The 18,483-nt window shown below is 30.3% G+C and overlaps 1 protein-coding gene across 1 annotated transcript; it reads right to left on the reverse strand.

Annotated features, from left to right (window-relative positions):
- On the reverse strand, positions 3,510 to 11,129 carry LOC109709478 (WAT1-related protein At1g25270-like). The gene is made up of 7 exons (XM_020231737.1): positions 10,713 to 11,129; positions 9,137 to 9,199; positions 6,738 to 6,854; positions 5,449 to 5,695; positions 4,991 to 5,149; positions 4,679 to 4,830; positions 3,510 to 3,833 (listed from the first exon to the last, which is right to left on the reverse strand). Exons 1-7 carry the CDS (start codon positions 10,916 to 10,918, stop codon positions 3,662 to 3,664), a joined length of 1,116 nt encoding a protein of 371 aa, XP_020087326.1. The 5' UTR covers positions 10,919 to 11,129; the 3' UTR covers positions 3,510 to 3,661.

The following is an 18,483-nucleotide window of genomic DNA, read 5'->3' on the forward strand; positions in this document are numbered from 1 at the left end:
AATGGTGTATTTTAGGTATGTCAATAGGTGCGGATACTCGAAATTCTATCTAAATCCAAACCCGAACCTGAATCCGAACCCGAATTCGAAGCTGAACAAGATAGATTTAACCGGTGGTGCTAAATGGGTATGGTTTCAGTTATATGGATAAAAAACGAAAATTCAGTGAACTCGAGTTTGATTATGGTTTCGTCTGTACTTGAATAGAACCTGACCCTGAACCGAAACCTGAAACCAAATCTGTATAAGAACCTAATATGTAAATAATATAACTTTTTAGATATTTATTTTAATAATTAACACATATTAATGGTTTAGTTTAATATTAGCATGAGTCCGGCTACTATGCTATCAATAGCACCTAGTATTTGGTGCTATCAAGTTTTCCGCTGTTAGATCTAACTCTTTGACCATTTCTGTCCATTAAATTATACTATTCAACCAACCATCTACTCAACCCTAGAGAATCACTATTATTCTAATCGCACATTTCTTTATCCAAGGGCCCAAAATCTGATAGTATTAACGACTCGATGCTATTAATAGGGGTGGAACTGGGCTTGGGCCTAAACCCTAATAAACAAAACTAAAATTGGAATTTGATTGGAGCGTTACGTCGATCATGTTATTGAACACACTCTACAAGCATTGAACATAAAATATTGAAACAATAGCTTGAAATAGCTTTAAAAGTTTTTAGTATAGTCATTTGTTCCATTTTTTTTTGTTTTTTTAGAGTTTTCTCTCTTTTAATAACGATCGAGTTGAAGAAAAGTAGTATCTTAATAACGGTTTTGTAAGATTACAATTTATCATGGGTTGCTACAGTTAGCATTGCTTGTACTTTTAGGCCCCGTTTGGTTCGGGGATAAGCTAGCGGGGATAACGTAAACGTACGTGCATTATTGAGTGCTTTCTTTTCCTCCTATCTTTCTTGCTTTCTTTCTTTTCGATGTTGCTCGTAGATCACGCACCTTCGTTCTTTTTGATGTCGCCTGTAGATCACGCATTAAAGTAAGGGTTGACATAGGCCAACCTAACAAAATATGCTCAAAGGGTATCAACCAATTGCTCTAAATAGTAATCATAAGCTACGTTATTTCAGGAATAGATACAAATTCAGATATAAACAGGAACTAAACCTATTTTGCGTTTGGATAAAAATTGAATTGTTTTTAGGAATAAGATAAATAGTGTTTGTATGGTTAGATTGAAACAAGAGGAATAAGAGTTATAATTTGAAATTAAAATTTTATTATCTAATTAATTAACATCAAAATATTACTTAAAAATAAATAATAAATAAATTATTGATAATTAATTATAAATAATAATTATTATTAATAGTTATTAATAATTAATTATAAATAATACAATAATAATATCAATTATCTAATTATTATTAAATAATAATTATTAATAATTATTAATTAATAATAATATCGATTATCTACTTATTAGTAATAATTATTAATTAATAATAATATCGATTATCTAATTATTAATAATAATATTTATTAATAAATAATAATAATTATAAAAATTATTAATAATTAATTAGAAATAATAAATTAATAATATTAATTATCAAATTATTAATAATTAATTGTAAATAACAGATTAATAATAATATCGATTATTTAATTATTAAGAATAATAATTATTAATAATTAATTATAAGTAATAAATTAAATAATTATTTTATTATTTAAGCACTGAATAATAATTTAAATATATTAATTAACTTAATTAATAATTTACTGTTATTAAAATTTAATTTAGATTTTAATTAACCTTATTCTCATTCGGGAACAAGCTTGTTCTAGAAAAAGAGTGGAACAACAGTTCCAGCCTTATATCAGTTTATTCCAGAAATTTAAAAACTATTATTTTTAGGCACCAAACACGACGTTTGAAAATAAAGGAGGGAACAAGGACTTATTTCTCCCTTATATTAGCTAATTGAAAGTGCGAAGCTAGCGAGTTCTAAGGAGACACTTTATGTGCCACATTTAATATTAATATGTGAAGATTTAAAATTAACATGTAACCATTTTAATTATGATTTACATCATCTAAAAATACTATATAAAAAGTTATGTGTTTTTTGAAAAATTATTTATGCATCAAATGGCTTAAAAATCAATCATAAAAAATTATTATTTAATTCGTTCGAAATTAATATAAAATAATTTATAGTTTTTGATAGATAATATTTAAATATAAGGAGTACATTTAACAAAGTATATTTTAATTTTGAGACTTTATGATAGGTTCAGTATATATACAAGTAATAATTATAAAACTGATCCAGGTAATAATATATAATTTAGTAGTTGTTTTTTTTTTAATATATTTTATAGAATTTTATTTGCATAGTTCTTATTTAAAGTAATCTAAATAAAACTAATTTGATAGTTAAATTAATTAAAATAAAAAGGATTTATATATATATGTATATGTGCAACAGAAATTTTTATAAGAACCTATTAATTATAATTAATTAATTAATAATAATATTGTGTAAATAAATTGCTAATAATATAGATATTAAATGGTTAAGATAATTAGAACAAAACTTACAATATATTTATGACGAAAATAATTTTAGGGACTTATAAATACGTAGATAGTTTTATTAGACTATAAATATAACAAATTATAAAAAATAATATAATTAACTAAAATTAATTAAATAAAGTTGGCCGAAATAATAGAAGAAGGCAAAAAGTTTAAGAGAAATATAAAAACTATTAATAATTAAACTACTTTGCAAGGTAAATATATATGAAAAAGAATAAGAAAGAATATGCTACTAAAATAATTTAAATAAATAATAGAAATTGGAGGAGAAGTTTTTTCATACATTTTATTGTCCGTGTAATTAATATATCTTATATACTACATTTCTAAAACTTTATTAAAAAATTAAATTATATATGTAATATTTTATACATAAACTTTTTATTTGGTATAGATTATATTATCATATTTTACTATTCTATAGTTCAGAAGTTGTNGTGAATCGTTTTCCGCTTTTACCCATTTCTTTTAAAGGCGGTAAATCGTTCACCGCTTTCTCCCATTTCTTTTAAAAACGGTAAATCATTCACCGCCTTTCACTTATTTACTGTTTCTTTCTATATCCCATATAATCTTAACAACTTTTAAATCCTAATAATTTATCTATATAATTTCATATAATCTTACCTGCCTTTATATGGAATATAGAAAATAACAGTAAATAATTTATGGGAGAAAACGGTGAATGATTCACCGCCTTTAAAAAAAATGGGAGAACACGGTGAACGATTCACCGTCTTTAAAAGAAATGGGAGAACGCGGTGAACGATTCACTGCCTTTAAAAAAAATTCTGACGTGGCGCCGACGTGGCGAAAAGAGGATTAGTTTTATAAATAAAATTTTGAGTGGGTTATTTCGCAAATTTTAAACTTTTATAGGGTTGTTTTATAAAAAAGTCCTATCCTTTCTTTTTTTCTTTTTTTTTTTTCTTTTACCCTAATAAAACTTTTTAACTTTTGAGGTGTAGTAGTAGTAGTAGTAGTAGTAACTAGTAAATACTAGAGAGCTTGCTTTGTACGTGTGCTTTTGTTGCGGTGGTGGCGCACTCGTGATATATATGTGTGATCGATCAGGGGCTTAAACTTTCTCATCTTGTTGGTGTTGGGCAACAGCATTAATGTTTGGGGAATCGATTACGACCTGCACAGTTGCTTCCTCTTGCGGCAGCTCCCCCACTTTTGCTGCTTCTCTCCCTTTCCCCCACAGCACCATGTACAGTCCCACCACTATGAGTACAGCTCCAAGAACACTGTTTAAGCAACCCACCAAAATTTTCTTTTAATTAAAAAAATTCAAATTTGGATACAAAAAGATATTCAAATTTCGATATAAAATAGAACAGCTGTGGTGGTGGTGGTGGTGGTGTCGACAAAGTAGAAGAGAATTATTTGATCAGATCACACTAGTCGCTGCTGCTGCTGAGTTTGACTCATGTTCAGTAAATCTTTCTATCGTTATCAACTTTAATGTAAAAAGTAAAAGGATTATAGCCCGAGTGTGTTAATTTGATCCGGAAGGAGCTTCTGCAGAAGTGCTACTACTCGAAAAAGCATCGATATAGAATTCTTACGGCTTTAAAGCAAGAAATAGAAGCTCTACGGTGAATTTTATTTGACGGAAACACATTTTGGCAGCTCACTATAGCAAAAGCACACAATACATAGTTTCTCTTTCCATATTTATAATCTAAAATATAAAAAATTCTTCTATAAATATTTATTTTTAACCCCTCAGAATTTTCAAATTGATGCATTTATTCCCCCCCTCAGTCAGAGTTTCGTCATTTATCCCCAAAAAAATAATAAAAATATATTAAAAAATTATTTTTTTTATAAAAATAAGTAAAGATAATTTGTTCAATTTGTCCTCCCCATTAACACCATAGCTTTTGAAAATATTTCTAAAAATTTAAAAAGCTAAAATATAGGTCTTTGAAAGACAGCGAAGAAAAAATTAAAAAATATGGATATTAGCAAAAAGATTTAATAGCTTTTGTGTAGAGAGAGAGAGAGAGAGATTCTACGAGCACAAGACAAGGAAGGAAAAAACATAGCATAGATGTAGATAATTCACCATTAATTTAATTATAATTACCTTCCTAAATGCAGCTTCTCATTCAGCAGGAGGGAGCTCAGGAGAGCCACAATCACAAGCATGAGAGGGTTGAAAATAGAAGCATACAAGGGCCCCTTCCTCTTTATGCACCAAGCCAACACTGTTAGTATTAACCCTGATGCCACAATGCCCTACACACACACAAAACACACACAAAACAATTAATTAATCCATGCATGCATGCATGTAACATTACTTAATCGATCATTAATTAGTAGAATATAATATTTAGTATATATATAGATATCTGGTATACATGAGCATAATCAAGAATGTTAATTAGAACCATACTGAGTAAGCTGCAGAGAGGAGTCTAATATCAAATCCCATTCTCCACTGAGCCCAATCTCTTTCGACCACGATCGCGAACACCACGGCTTGGATCGTAGCCATTATGCACATCAGCGCCGTGCTCGAGTAGTGGCATGGATACTCTTTGCTCATCTTCGCCTGGAAAATTAAATAAATAAACTGTGAATCTGATGATGATCAGAATAGTAGCTACTAATAGATGCATTGTTTATTTGTTAGAGTGAAGCTTCATATTGTTTGTAAAATAAAACGGTGTAAAAAGTCCTATATCGGATGAGAATAGAATTATGATTGAGAATATAGGAGATCATGAACCATAGTAATAATAACTGCGCATAAACGTTAATAGTCCGTGGTTTAAGCCCCACGAGTTATTACCGCTAGCGGGTCAGATCGTTACGCAAAAATTAAGTTTGTGGCCATGCATTGATGATCACCTGAATAATGAGCCATAATGCATAGCTGAAGCAACTGGCAACAGCCAACAATGAGCCCATGCCGCGATTCCCGGCTTCTTGGTTAGAAGCTCCTCCATGGTGAGATTTTACAAGGTTGAGATGTGTAGACCACAAGTTGATAGCTACTCCTTTGTAGAATGTTAGTAGCATTGCACCACCAACCCCAACAAGTGTCCCCAAAACCTTCGCTTGCCCCGACAATGTCCGCAAAGCCAAACTCTCCAATCTATGAGTAAAAAACCAAAAAAAAAAAGTTTACTAGAAATATTTGATGAAAAACATTAGATGGATATTTTACGTTTCGTCCATTATTTTCAGAAATGAACTTAGCTAAACCCTTTGCCGCTTATGCTGGGAATTGTTAGTGCATTCTATTTAGTGTTAATGATTTTCATTAGAAGGCTTATAAAATATTCAATTGAATGACAAAATATTCTCAATTTACAAAAACATTATTCTGTCAAAAAAAATCAAAATGCTATCAACTTCTATTGGGAAATATGAAAGACTCTCCTACTACTATCTATAGTACCGGATCTCTGGTACTATAATTTCGTTTTCGATCTTAGTTTGTTCAAATCAACAATTCACGTTGTTAAAACTGATTTAGGGTATTTAAAATTTTTAGAAATAAAACTTTATATTTTTGGACATAATTTACTTTATGACCAAACCATTTCAAACTTGTCAAATTTCAATGGCTACTATAGTGATTTTGTAGTTTAACGGTATAGAAGAATCTAAATTCATTCAAATTTTGATGGAAAATACTTTAAACTATCCGGATCAAGATTAGCATCTTTGATCTTGAATTTTAAAATTTTATCTCAAATTTTTAAAATTGTTCAATTTTCACCGTTTATTTTGGCACAATTTACTTACTAGGTAAATGATGTCGAAAAAAATTTAAATTTTATTTCTAAGAACTTCATATACTCTAGACTATATTTAATAGTGTGTATCGTTGATTTGAACACTCTAAAATTAAAAATGAGACTATAACACCAAAGCTCTGGTACTAAAGATAGTATAGTAATCTCATTCTATATATATATATATTTAGCTTGTATGCTTTTAAAAATCTAAAGTCATTGATACTTGTAAGTTTTCGGTGCTTGGATTAAGGGATGTGCGGTTAGGATGATAGTGATCTCTTAGGGTTGAGTAGGTGGTTGGTTGAATAGTATGATCTAACGAGTGGAGATGATTAAAGGGATAGATCTAACGGTGAAAAATTTTATGTACAAAATGTTTAGAATAAAGTATACCTGAATAAAACAGCCAAGGTAAAAGTAATTGCTGGGATAAGATTGGTCATAGCTGAGGCAAAGGTTGCTGATGTGAGTTTTAAGCTTGTGATGTACAAATTTTGCGCCAATGTACCCCTGCAATAAAAATAATATTAAATAACATAACAATATTCGACTAGGTTTCACCTAATCAAAACTAATATTCTGAGGAAAGAAAAAAAAAACATTCTTGTGTTTGAAATATTTACGTGGAACCAAAAAAAAATAAAATAATCCCAGTTCAGAGAATGATATAGTTCTTGAATATGTTCAGTAAACATTATTACTACGATTAATTGGAGTTAATATTTAAGTTAAAAAAAGACAAATAAAGTGTTTCTAATACCATATATATATATATATATATATATATAGAACTAGGCTAATATACTATTTATAGCACCAAGTCATTGGTGCTACCAAGTTTTTGGCCATTGGATTTGGAAATGTGCGGTTAGGATGATGTGGGCCCCCTAGAGTTGAGTGGGTGGTTAGTTGAATAGTATGATCTAACGGGTGAAAATGATCTAAAGGATAGATCTAACGGCAGAAAACTTGGTAGCACCAAGTGCTTCGTGCTATTAATAGCACAGTAGCCGGACTATATATATATATATATATTAATATATATATATATATATATTATATTATATATATATATATATATATATATATTAATAGTGAGAGGACCACATCTATATAAATTAAAAGATGCAACAAACTAAAAAGCTATATATTAGCTACACCCTGAACTAATGCCACATCTAGCCTTTTGAGAAAAAATTTTTCCAATCTACGCCTTCTTCTTAAAAAAATTCCCACCTAGCCTTTTTTTGATGGATTAGAAAATAAAAAAGACTTAAGAGCATTTATATGTTAAATTTGTAGAGAGAAAATTTTCTCTCTCTTTCCTCTCAATTAATTCTTATAATATAAACAATAATTAAAAATTAATATTTAATAACAATGATATTATTATTACTGAATGATAATTTTATTATTTTATTATTATTATTACTAGTATTTAGTATATGTGGTAAAGGGCTTGGTGGTTGGTACTTGAAGTTTTGAGTTTGAATCATAGTTGTATTCACATTTTCTTTGATTCATATTCCCAGCTAAGTTTATTTCTAAAAAAAATAAATGAAGAGGTAGCACCATGCTATCTTTCTGAGAAAAAATTCTAGTCAATAATATTTATTATTATTAAATATTAATTTTTAATTAATATTATTATAACAAAAATTAATTATTTTTAAATATTAGTAGGGTGGGAGGAGAGAGAGAAAAAAATTTCTCTCTCCTAATTAGCATATAAATACTATTAAATTTATCTTTTATTTTCTAATTATCAAAAGAAGGCTAGGTTAGGAATTTTTTTTAAAAGGAGGCTAGATTGGGAATTTTTTTTTCTAATAAGGCTACACATGGCATTAGTTCTACCACCCTGGGGAATAGGCAATGATCACGGGGAATTGTAGTTGAACAGTTGAGAATTTGAAAGGTTCTTTTTGGCTTCAAAGGAGCTGTTTAATTTCTCAAAAAAGAAAAAAGAAAAAAATTAATTTATTTTTTTATGAAAAATGTTCTTTTACAATATTTATTTTCCAACAAAAAAAATTCAGAAAACCAAACACCAACTACGTACAGGGAACAGTTCAAATTTCAACACATGAATTAAAGATGAAAAGGACTCTATATTATGGTCAATGGTTATTATTTATTACTACTAGTTTCTGGTAGAGCAAGGAACTAGTATTAATTATTTTGGCTCGTTTCTCGTGAAACTCTTTATCTCTCATCAATTTCTCCAAGATAAGATTCTTGGATATTAGAGATAATATCTACTATACTCTTCAAAATTTCTAAAATATCTTATATATCTTCACTTTTTTTTTGTTTCAAATATAATTTTACTGTTAGTATCTGTTAAGTTATCTCGAGTTAAACCCAAGTTAATATGCTTTTTTTGTCCCTAACTTAAAAATAAATAAGAAAAATTAGTGACGGTAAAAGGTTATATTTGAAAAAAAATCAAAATACTTTTTTTTTATTAATTAAGGACAAATGAGAAAAATTAGTTACGGTAGAAGGATATATATTTGAAAGGTCGAAATAGTAATTTCAGAGAGATAACAATTATTGCTAATAGTTCACTAACAAAATTTAAGTCTAAGAGCATATTTGAAATAATTTGAAACATTAAAAATGTATTTTTAATATTAGCCTTTTAAGAGAGGTAAATAGAAAAGTCAAAAAAGTTTTAGGAGTATATAAGCAATTGTGCTAGATATTAATTTATAAAGAAAAAAAATAAATATATAAGAATAATTATACAATTATAAGATGATCTTTATAGTATTAAATAAAGAACATACCCAAATAGGCCGCATAGAAAAGATAGCACCAAAACCCTCCATGTCAACTTTGGTCGGCTCTTCCTGCAATTATTATAATAATAATATTAATTAATGGCAAAGTTGTTAATAAGTGTGGAGTTTTAATACATGCAAATATTAATTAGAGCCCCTTCATGCATGCAAAATAAAACATGCTTATATATATAATATAGAGTTACTCTTTTGAAAAAAGAAAAGCATTTAATAGTAACTACAAGATCGAAATAACAAATGGGTACTTTTCTTCAAAATGATAAGAACCCTTTTTAAGGCCATTTTAGCTCCACCAATTAAGCATAACAAAAGGCAAAAAGAAGAAGAAACAAAGAAAGAAAGGAAAAAAGCTTATACACAGGAAATTAAAAGGAAACACCTCCAACTCTTTTGTGAAAGCTATATATATATATATGAGGTGGAGAGTGAAAGAAAATGAAAACCAAGTACACACAAATGTAGAAAAGAAAAAAGGGAAAAAAAAAAGGAGGAAAAGCAATACAAAAAGTTGATGATGATTTATAAAAAAGAAAAAAAAATGTTACATGAAGCGAAAATTAAAGGAAACCAAAAGATTTAGGACATGCATGGGCCATATATCTCATTCTCTATTCTACGCTTTATAGTAATCACAACACATCATACAAAACCAGCCAAACATATTTTTCTGTTTTAGATAAAATTATAATAAAAATATTTTTTTAATAACAATGATAAAACAGATAAATCTAAGAAAAATAATCTAATTGACCGGTGACGCCAGCATTATAGATTTTTTTGTTTCTTTTGTACATGAGACACCCATGAATCTCACTCTTTCACAAAAATGATTGGTGACGCCAGCATTATAGTTTTTTTGAGAGAGAGGGAGGAAGAGAACCCACAAAAGCATTNTCTGTTTTAGATAAAATTATAATAAAAATATTTTTTTAATAACAATGATAAAACAGATAAATCTAAGAAAAATAATCTAATTGACCGGTGACGCCAGCATTATAGATTTTTTTGTTTTTTTTGTATATGAGGCACCCATGAATCTCACTCTTTCACAAAAATTCACTGCCCGTCAAAACCTCTTGAAAGAGAGAGAGAGAGGGAGGAAGAGAACCCACAAAAGCATTAACCCATTAAACTTCTCTCATCATACGAATTATATCAATTAAAAGTTCTCATGATATCAAAACTACTCATTATATCAAAACCTTCGATCTCTTTTTGTTGAGAGAGAGAAAGAGAGAGAGAGAGCCCATCAAAACATTAATTTAACCCATAAGACTTCTCTCATCATATCAATCATATCAAAACCTTCTTTTTGTTTCTTCCTTTTTTTTAAAAAAAATTTTCTGAGAGAGAGAAAACCCCTCAAAGCATTTTAACCCATAAAATCTTCTCTCATTATATCAATTACCACTTATTATGTATTACATATATATATATATATATACATATACACACAAACAAGAAACAACATCTTTAAGTAACATAATAATAATAATAATAATAATAATGATAAAGAAATATGTATACAAAGTATATAAAGTATATATATATATATATATACCTTTCGAAGAAGAAGGCAAGAGGGGCCAAAAAGGCAGTAGCAAAGAGATATCTGAAGGCAACAAGCACCCTCAGATCCATGCCATCGTTTATGGCCAGCTTGTAGAACACATTCACCCCCGCAAACACCACCTGCACCACAACCATCCCACTCGCAGGTTTCATCCCCTCCACCACCCCACACATCCCCTCATGCTCCCCCCACATCTCTAATCTCTACTACGTACTCAAATAATAATGATAATGGTAATGGAAAAATTAACAAGAAGCAATAATAATATCTAGTGTGTGTGCATGTGTGTGTGAGAGAGAGAGGGAGAGAGGGAGGGAGGAGAAGCAAGAGAACCCTTTAATTTGGGTTTTTCTTTTTGGTTTCGTTTTCTCTGTTTTGGGGTTGTATTGTTTTGTGTCCTCACTTAGCTCGTGATCGGTTAATCTTAAGGCATTAACAAGGGGCCTTATTTATAGGAGACCAAGGGGGGCTAGAGAGAGAGAGAGAGAGAGAGAGAGAGAGAGAGAGAGAGAGAGAGGGGAGCGAGTCGCTTGCATGGTGGGTTTTGAAAGGGACAGTGTAGTCCTTAGAGAGAGAAAAAAAAAGAGAGAGAAGGGTAGAGAGGGAAACAAGAGAGAGAAAGATGGGTAGAGAGAGAGAGAGAGAGAGAGAAACAAGAGAGAAGCTTCTTCTTGGCGCAATACAAGCGGCGAGGGGGTGCAACAAGTGTTTTGTTTTTTTCGTTAAAATTATTGCGTGCACTTGGTGTATGTGTAGGTGCACCTTTCTTATAATATTTTAGGGTCTGTTTGGTTGCACGTATTTATACCTGCATGTATATCTAAATTCGACGTTTGTTTTAATACATTTGAATTTAACTGCTACACTTGCAACTGCACGAGTCTCAACTGCAGAAATTAAAACTACGCTCAAATTGGGCACAGTTCTAACTGTAGCATCCGAAAAAGATAACTTTAAACAAAAATAAATTTACCTTCCTCATAATTTGTTAAATAATTAATTTTTCTTTCCAACGTAAGAGTAATCTCACCACATCCTATATAAAATGGTATAAATTTGTAATTGTACTTTCAATTGCATACAATATAAAGGTTTCTACTACATTCAACTAAACAAAATGCATATAATTATAATTGCTATATTTTCAACTGTATGTACGTACTTCTATTTATACTGTATTTATAATTATGTTGAACCAGATAACCCCTTAATTACCATAGAGATCATTAGAAAATAACGAAGTTATAAATTATTATGTAAGTATATATTTGAAAAATAGATTTAACATCGGTATCGAATATATCCTCATTTTATAAAAAAGAGGGATCATTTTTTTTAGCTTTGTTTAAGTTATTCGCCTGTAAGAGAATCTCTTTTGAAAACTAATTAAACTTGCCATTATAAAGATGACACATTGAAAATATGTAAAACGCAATGGTAATAATGCTACGACACAAACGATTCGCACATCACAAAAATTCTAACTATTTAATACTAATTTTCTAATAAATTGATTGTTGATCTTTTTGTATTATTAATTTTTGAAGCAAACTAACACCAGATAATTAATTCTCAATATATATATATACTCTTTAGAAATTGTACATCATATATATTTTAAGTTTGATTTTGAGATACTAATTTAAAAGCTTAGTTGAAGTGTATGGAACGTAAGGATACACCAGGTGCACGAAGTAACTTGTCCTGTTGTTGGGGGTGGTGGTCACGGCTCACGAGGGGGGCTGCTTCTGCGGCGTACGCACGCGTTGAATGGATGACACGTGGCGGCTCCACTGCGTCACCTGTTGCGATTCCACGGAGCTTCGGGGTACACGTGGTTGGCCCCGTTGCGGAAAAGGGTTCGGAGGTTTTATTTCCTGCACCGTGTGTACACATCTTGTCTCATGAACCACATTCAAAATTTAATGATAAAATATATATTAGAAAATAAAAATTAAGATGATAATTTTAATCTCGAATGTGTGTAAAAATAAATATTAAAATTGTGCGAAAGTTTAAATCATTGAAAGTTTATTGTGCGAAAGTTTCTTGTGGATCGTAATAGCTAACTAACTATTTTAAAAGCAATTGCTGATAGAAAAGGTGTACTCATCGCACTTAAGGGCTTAGCTACAGCGCTCGCGGGCTTCGACCTGACTCAACTCATCTGAATGTTGAGTCTATTGTTTGGTCTCTTATCGTTAGGTCTTTTATAGACCGCACCTCTATTCAACTTAGGCTTAGTTTGGTATTGAGGCCTATCAAATGCTATTAGATAAAATGGAGTTGAGGAAAAAGCATATAGGGATATATTTCTGCGTTCTCCTCTGGGACCGTAGAAAATATATCGTAACCGACTCATCGCGATATGCGGAACGCAATATTACATACGAAAACAAACATGATATATATTTTTCTAACGTGCTTTCTCACCGCACGTAATGCAATCCCCCGCAATCCCAAATGAAGCCTTACTAGGCTTACCCAACTCATCTTATTAGTCTCCTGAGAGCTTATTATAATGGAGCAGGATGTTAAACCTATTTTAACCCAATAATAAACAGCCAACATTAAGTAGTCATATAAATCAACACTATGCAATAAGATATTATTATTTTTTCTTATAAAACTAAGATGTCCAAAATTTAGAATTTTTATACGTATTAAAGTTCTTCAATGTCACAGAGCTTGCAAATAAATAAATTATTTAAAGGTGGAACTTGATTGCAATTTAAAATCGAGTAAAAATATTATAATAAATTAAAATTTGAGCAACAAAGCGTCACCCGTCTCATAGTTTGAATACCAAACGTGCAATTTACTGTTTAATTTACATATCCAACCTTCTACAATTTTGACTTTGGCACTATTCTTTTTATTTATTTGATTTAAACAATTTAATATTTTTTTTGAAATAAAATTTGGACTCATTACTTTTCAAACTATCTATTGTATAAACTATGTAAAATATGCTAATTAAGCTAGTAAAAATGAAGGACATATAAATAAATTTAAAGTGTAATAGTCATTAAATAGATTAAATCAAAGGAGTTAATTAAATTAAGTAAAAAAATTGATTAGGTAGCAAAAAATTCAATTTTAAAAGTTAGGTATTGGACCAAAATGAGGTAATTAAGTTGCATGTTTTTTTTACAGCTAAATTAAATTAGAACTTCGAGATCTTTATAAACATAGATTTGGGTGGGGTGTGGTGCACGATGGACTGGGTGCATGAAACAATCTACAATTCAGCAAAACATGGGAATGGACCCAATTTGAGTGGCCTTTTCCTTTTTAATTTTTTCTTTTTTTTTTTTTTTTTGAACAAAAGTGGGTGCTTAAATTTGTACGAAAACAAGTTGGTCATTTATCTTAGTATGTGAAATAGAAAATAATAGGATTAATTTTATACAGGTTGCTATAAATATAGTGAATTGTAAATTTTTTTCTACGAGTTCAACTTTCGTATGTTGTTTCTATAAAAATTTTAATATTTTCAAATATGTCCCTTTAATTTGTTACCGTTAGAATACTATTTATTTTATAAATGAAATAACTTTTTTGATATCACAAATATTTCCCTCCAAAAATTGCAACTATTAATTAAAGAAAGATAAAAATGTCAATTCATCTCATTAACTAACTAGGGTTAAGTATTTTATCTATACGTAACTAATTTTTTCTAACGAATTCTAACGACAGTAACATATTTGAAAATATCAGAACTTTTGCGGAGACAACATATGAAAGTTGAAGTACTTTATAGGGATATATTTATAATTTACTATATTTGTAGAGAGCTATATGAAATTAACCCAAAATAATATTACACCTTTTGAGTTTTTGTTTTTATTTTTTGGATGAAAAGTGGTAGGCAATGCATTATTTTCATTTGTTTAAAGGTGCTTTTTAGTTTTAAGGCACCATGTGCACCATAAAAGATTGTCAAATTTTTAGCCACTTTTTTTTCCTGTTGTTAGATACTTTGCAAGTACAAATTTATATATAAACAATTTTGAGTCTTTGTTTGTTTTTTTTGTGGTGAAAAAGTGTTAGGTAAAGTATTATTTTTATTTTCTTTAAAGGTGCTTTTTTTTGGTAGCTAATTAAGGAGGATTTTAAGGTACCATATGCAATATAAAAGATTGTCACATTGCAAAAATATGGCTCAAACACATTTTTAAATAAGCGTAGTTACAAGATCACTTAAGTCACTCACATTTTAGTTATTGTTTTTATTTTTCAGTATAGCATTAAGTAAACTAAGAATTTATAACTCTTTTCTTTTAATAATGAAAAGTTAAAATGAGATTTTGAGCACATAAAAGTAAAAAAATCTATTTGATATTTTTAGCCTCAGTTTTTTTGTTGTTAGAATTTTGCGAGTGCAAATTTATAAAAACAATTTTGAGTTTTTTGCTTTTTTTTGGAATGTTTTTGGTGAAAAGTTGGTAGGGATTGTCACATTAATTGCCAAAATATGGGTTGTAAATTGTAGTTACAAGATCACTTAAATCACCCACATTTTAATAAGGGGCAATTGCTTATATACCCCTAAAAAGTTTTCGATTTTCTTATTTACCCCTCTTAGAAGGGTAATATTGAAAATATCCTTCTTGTTCTTTCTAATATATTCCTAGAGTTAAATTTCGTTAGTGAGGTGTAAACAGTTGCCGTTATCTCTGAAAAATTATCATTTTGCCCATTCCAATATACCCTTGTACCGTAACTAGCTTTTCTTATATACCCTTCATATAGCAAATACTTTTCTTATTTGCCCTTCAAATATCAATTAATTAATTAAGCAAGTCGGGAGCGAGCAGATGAATGGATGAGATCGATCGTAGCTAAACCAACCTTGATGGCCGGAGGTATAGTTAGTTAATTCGGATTCGGCAAAAATTCCGTACGGATATAATTCGAATAAAATTCATCTTTTAATTTTTAAATTCGTTGAAAAATACGGCTAAAAAACGGATTCGGCAATTATTCGGATATATGATTTATACAAATATTATACGTTCACCAATTAAAAATTCGAGATCAAAAATTCGGCTATTTAATAAATATATAATAATTAATATACTATATATATTATTATTATAATTTTTATATATAGATTAAATATATTTAAAATTATAATAAACATATATTAATAATATATAAGAGTTATATATTTAAAAATATTAATAAATAATTACAAATTTATAAATAAAATATTATATAATGAGAGGGAATATATATATGAATATATGAATATATTAAAAATAAAATACTATATGAATATATATTACAAATTTATTAAAAATAAAATACTATATGAATATATATTTTATATATATAATGAGAGCGTGGACCTCCCTCTCATCCGGTCCACGAGGCCAAACTGGCATCGTGGACCGCGCACACCCGCTGCTCCCCTCCGCGCCTCTTGCTCCCGGCAAGCGGACGGCCTCGGGTGGACGGCACGCGGACGGCCTCGGGCGAGACGGGATCGTCACTGCGACCTTCTTGCTCCCAGCACCGGCCAAGGTGGCGGAGGAGGAGGAGGAGGAGGACAACGACGAGAGTGGTGACTCGCGGGCCGTTTTCTTTGGGCGAATCATTCGCGAATTGCGGCGGGCAGCGGGCTATGGCGGCGGGCGACGGGGACCCACGTGCTCTTCACGTGGATCGAGCAGTCGACGACGACGATGACGACCCCGCCAGCCCGAGCCTCGTGCCGCTGAGGATGCCCGGTGCGTCGAACATTGGGACGGGCTTCCTCATGTAGGAGATGGCGGCGGCGGGTCCGCTAGGGAGCTATGGCTGGGGCTGCCAGAATTGGATGCCGGAGGTGGCGGTGCCGGGCTTGAGGGTAATGAGGCCAAGTTGGGAGAGAAAGAAAGGATAACTTTAGAAAATAGTTTAATAAGGTACGGGCAAAATAGGTATTTTAATTAGGTTTTAACTCTGGTATACATTTAACCCATGTTTAATGCGAGTTAGTTTAACAGGGGATAACTGCGGGGTTATTTTGGAATAACGGTAGAACATATGAGGGGTATTTTAGAAAGAAAAAAAAAAGTAGGAGTAAATCGGATATTTTCAAACGTATGAGGAGTATATAGCCAAATATCTCTTTTAATAATTATTGTTAATGTTTAGTATAGCATTAATTAAATAAACTAAGAATTCACAACTCTTCTTTTTAATAATGGAAAGTTAAAATGAGATTCTGAGCACATGAAAGTAAAAGTCTTTTTCAAATTTTTAGCGTCAATTTTTTTTTTTTTTTTTTGGTTAGATGTTTTGTGAGTACAAATTTATAAAAGTAATTTTAAGCCTTTTGTTTTTTTTTGAATGTTTTTGGTGAAAGAGTGGTAGGCAAAGGGTTATTTTCATTTGTTTAAAGATGCTTTTTTTTTTGTTTCAGCTAAAGAGAATTTTAAGGCACCATGTGCACCATAAAAGATTGTCACATTGAAAAATATGGATTGACACATTTTAAATTGTAGTTACAAGATCACTTTAAGTCACTCACTTTAATAACTATTATAATTTCTAGTATAGCATTAAGCAAACTAAGAAATCAAAACTATTTCTTTACCATGGAAAGTTAAAGTGAGATTCTGAGCAAACGAAAGTAATGATCGACATAGATATCACTCATGTATATAAATACTAGTGATATACCTGCGCGTTGTTATGGGATTAAAATTGCTTAATGTAATATGGAACTAAATGATTTTGATCCTTTTGGTTTGATAAAAATATGATGGCAATCGCTCAATTTTTGGTCATTTTAAAGTAACTTTTTTTTTTATTATTATTAAGATTGCATAAATTTCTATTTTTTAATTAATTATTTTTATTAGTTTGATAATTCAGTTCATTGGCTATAACTGATTAATGTTATTAAATTTAAGGACATAACTATTGGATTTTACTTATAAAATTTACGGTAATTTTTTTAAAATTTTTTTAACTAAAATTGCATTGTAAATATAAATTTAGAAAACATTTATAAGAAAAATGAAGTTGAGGGCCATTTCAAAGTGACCTACAACTAAAAGAATCTTTCATACATTTCTATTTTTTTATTTTTTTTTTTGAGAGATAGGTAGCATGCTACCCGCTTTATTTATTTCATTTAGAAATAAACTTCTTTCCATATAAAGTGAAAATTGTTGACAAATGTTTAATAAAATTGAATGGAAAGAAGAAAAATTAGACCATAATATAACAAATATAGCAACTATCTTAAAATTCTCTGAATTTTTGACACGAAATCTAATTGAATGTATGTTCTTATTAACAAACTTTTGTTTGGGTAGCTGCACAACTTTAAACTCTAATACTTTAATCTTTAATCTTCTTAATTTATACTCAATTTTATTGTCCAAAAAAAAAAAGTTAACGTATGTGACACCCCAATAGTCTCACATCGGATGGGAATGGGGTTGTCATTGGGTTTATAAGAGACTTAGACACTAATAATAATAATTGAGCTTAAGCATTTTGGGCCGGTGGTTGGGCTCAACGAGTTATTGTTGCTAGTGGGCTGAGTCGTTACATTTGCTATTAGAGCCGGTTCACTAGCTAGACATGTGGGACGAGTCTCGGCTGAGCCAGGGCCTGGATGACGGGCTAGCGAGACGAGTCTTACATCGCCTGGTGATCTTGGGCTGTGTGTGTGATTGGACTGACGAGGACGTCAGGACCTTAATGGGGGGAGTCTGTCACACCCCAATAGTCTCACATCGGATGGGAATGTGGT

The sequence above is a fragment of the Ananas comosus genome, linkage group 1 (genome assembly GCF_001540865.1).
Source record: "Ananas comosus cultivar F153 linkage group 1, ASM154086v1, whole genome shotgun sequence".
Taxonomy (NCBI): domain Eukaryota; kingdom Viridiplantae; phylum Streptophyta; class Magnoliopsida; order Poales; family Bromeliaceae; genus Ananas; species Ananas comosus.

Bases quoted from the DNA above. Each gene is read 5' to 3' on its own strand.
- LOC109709478 (XM_020231737.1), bottom strand. From the start codon at position 10,918: ATGTGGGGGGAGCATGAGGGGATGTGTGGGGTGGTGGAGGGGATGAAA. The intron at 5,696-6,737 runs GTATACTTTATT...TTTTACTCATAG, and splicing joins ACCTTGGCTGTTTTATTCAG to ATTGGAGAGTTTGGCTTTGC. The intron at 4,831-4,990 runs GTATGGTTCTAA...GTGTGTGTGTAG, and splicing joins TCCTCTCTGCAGCTTACTCA to GGCATTGTGGCATCAGGGTT.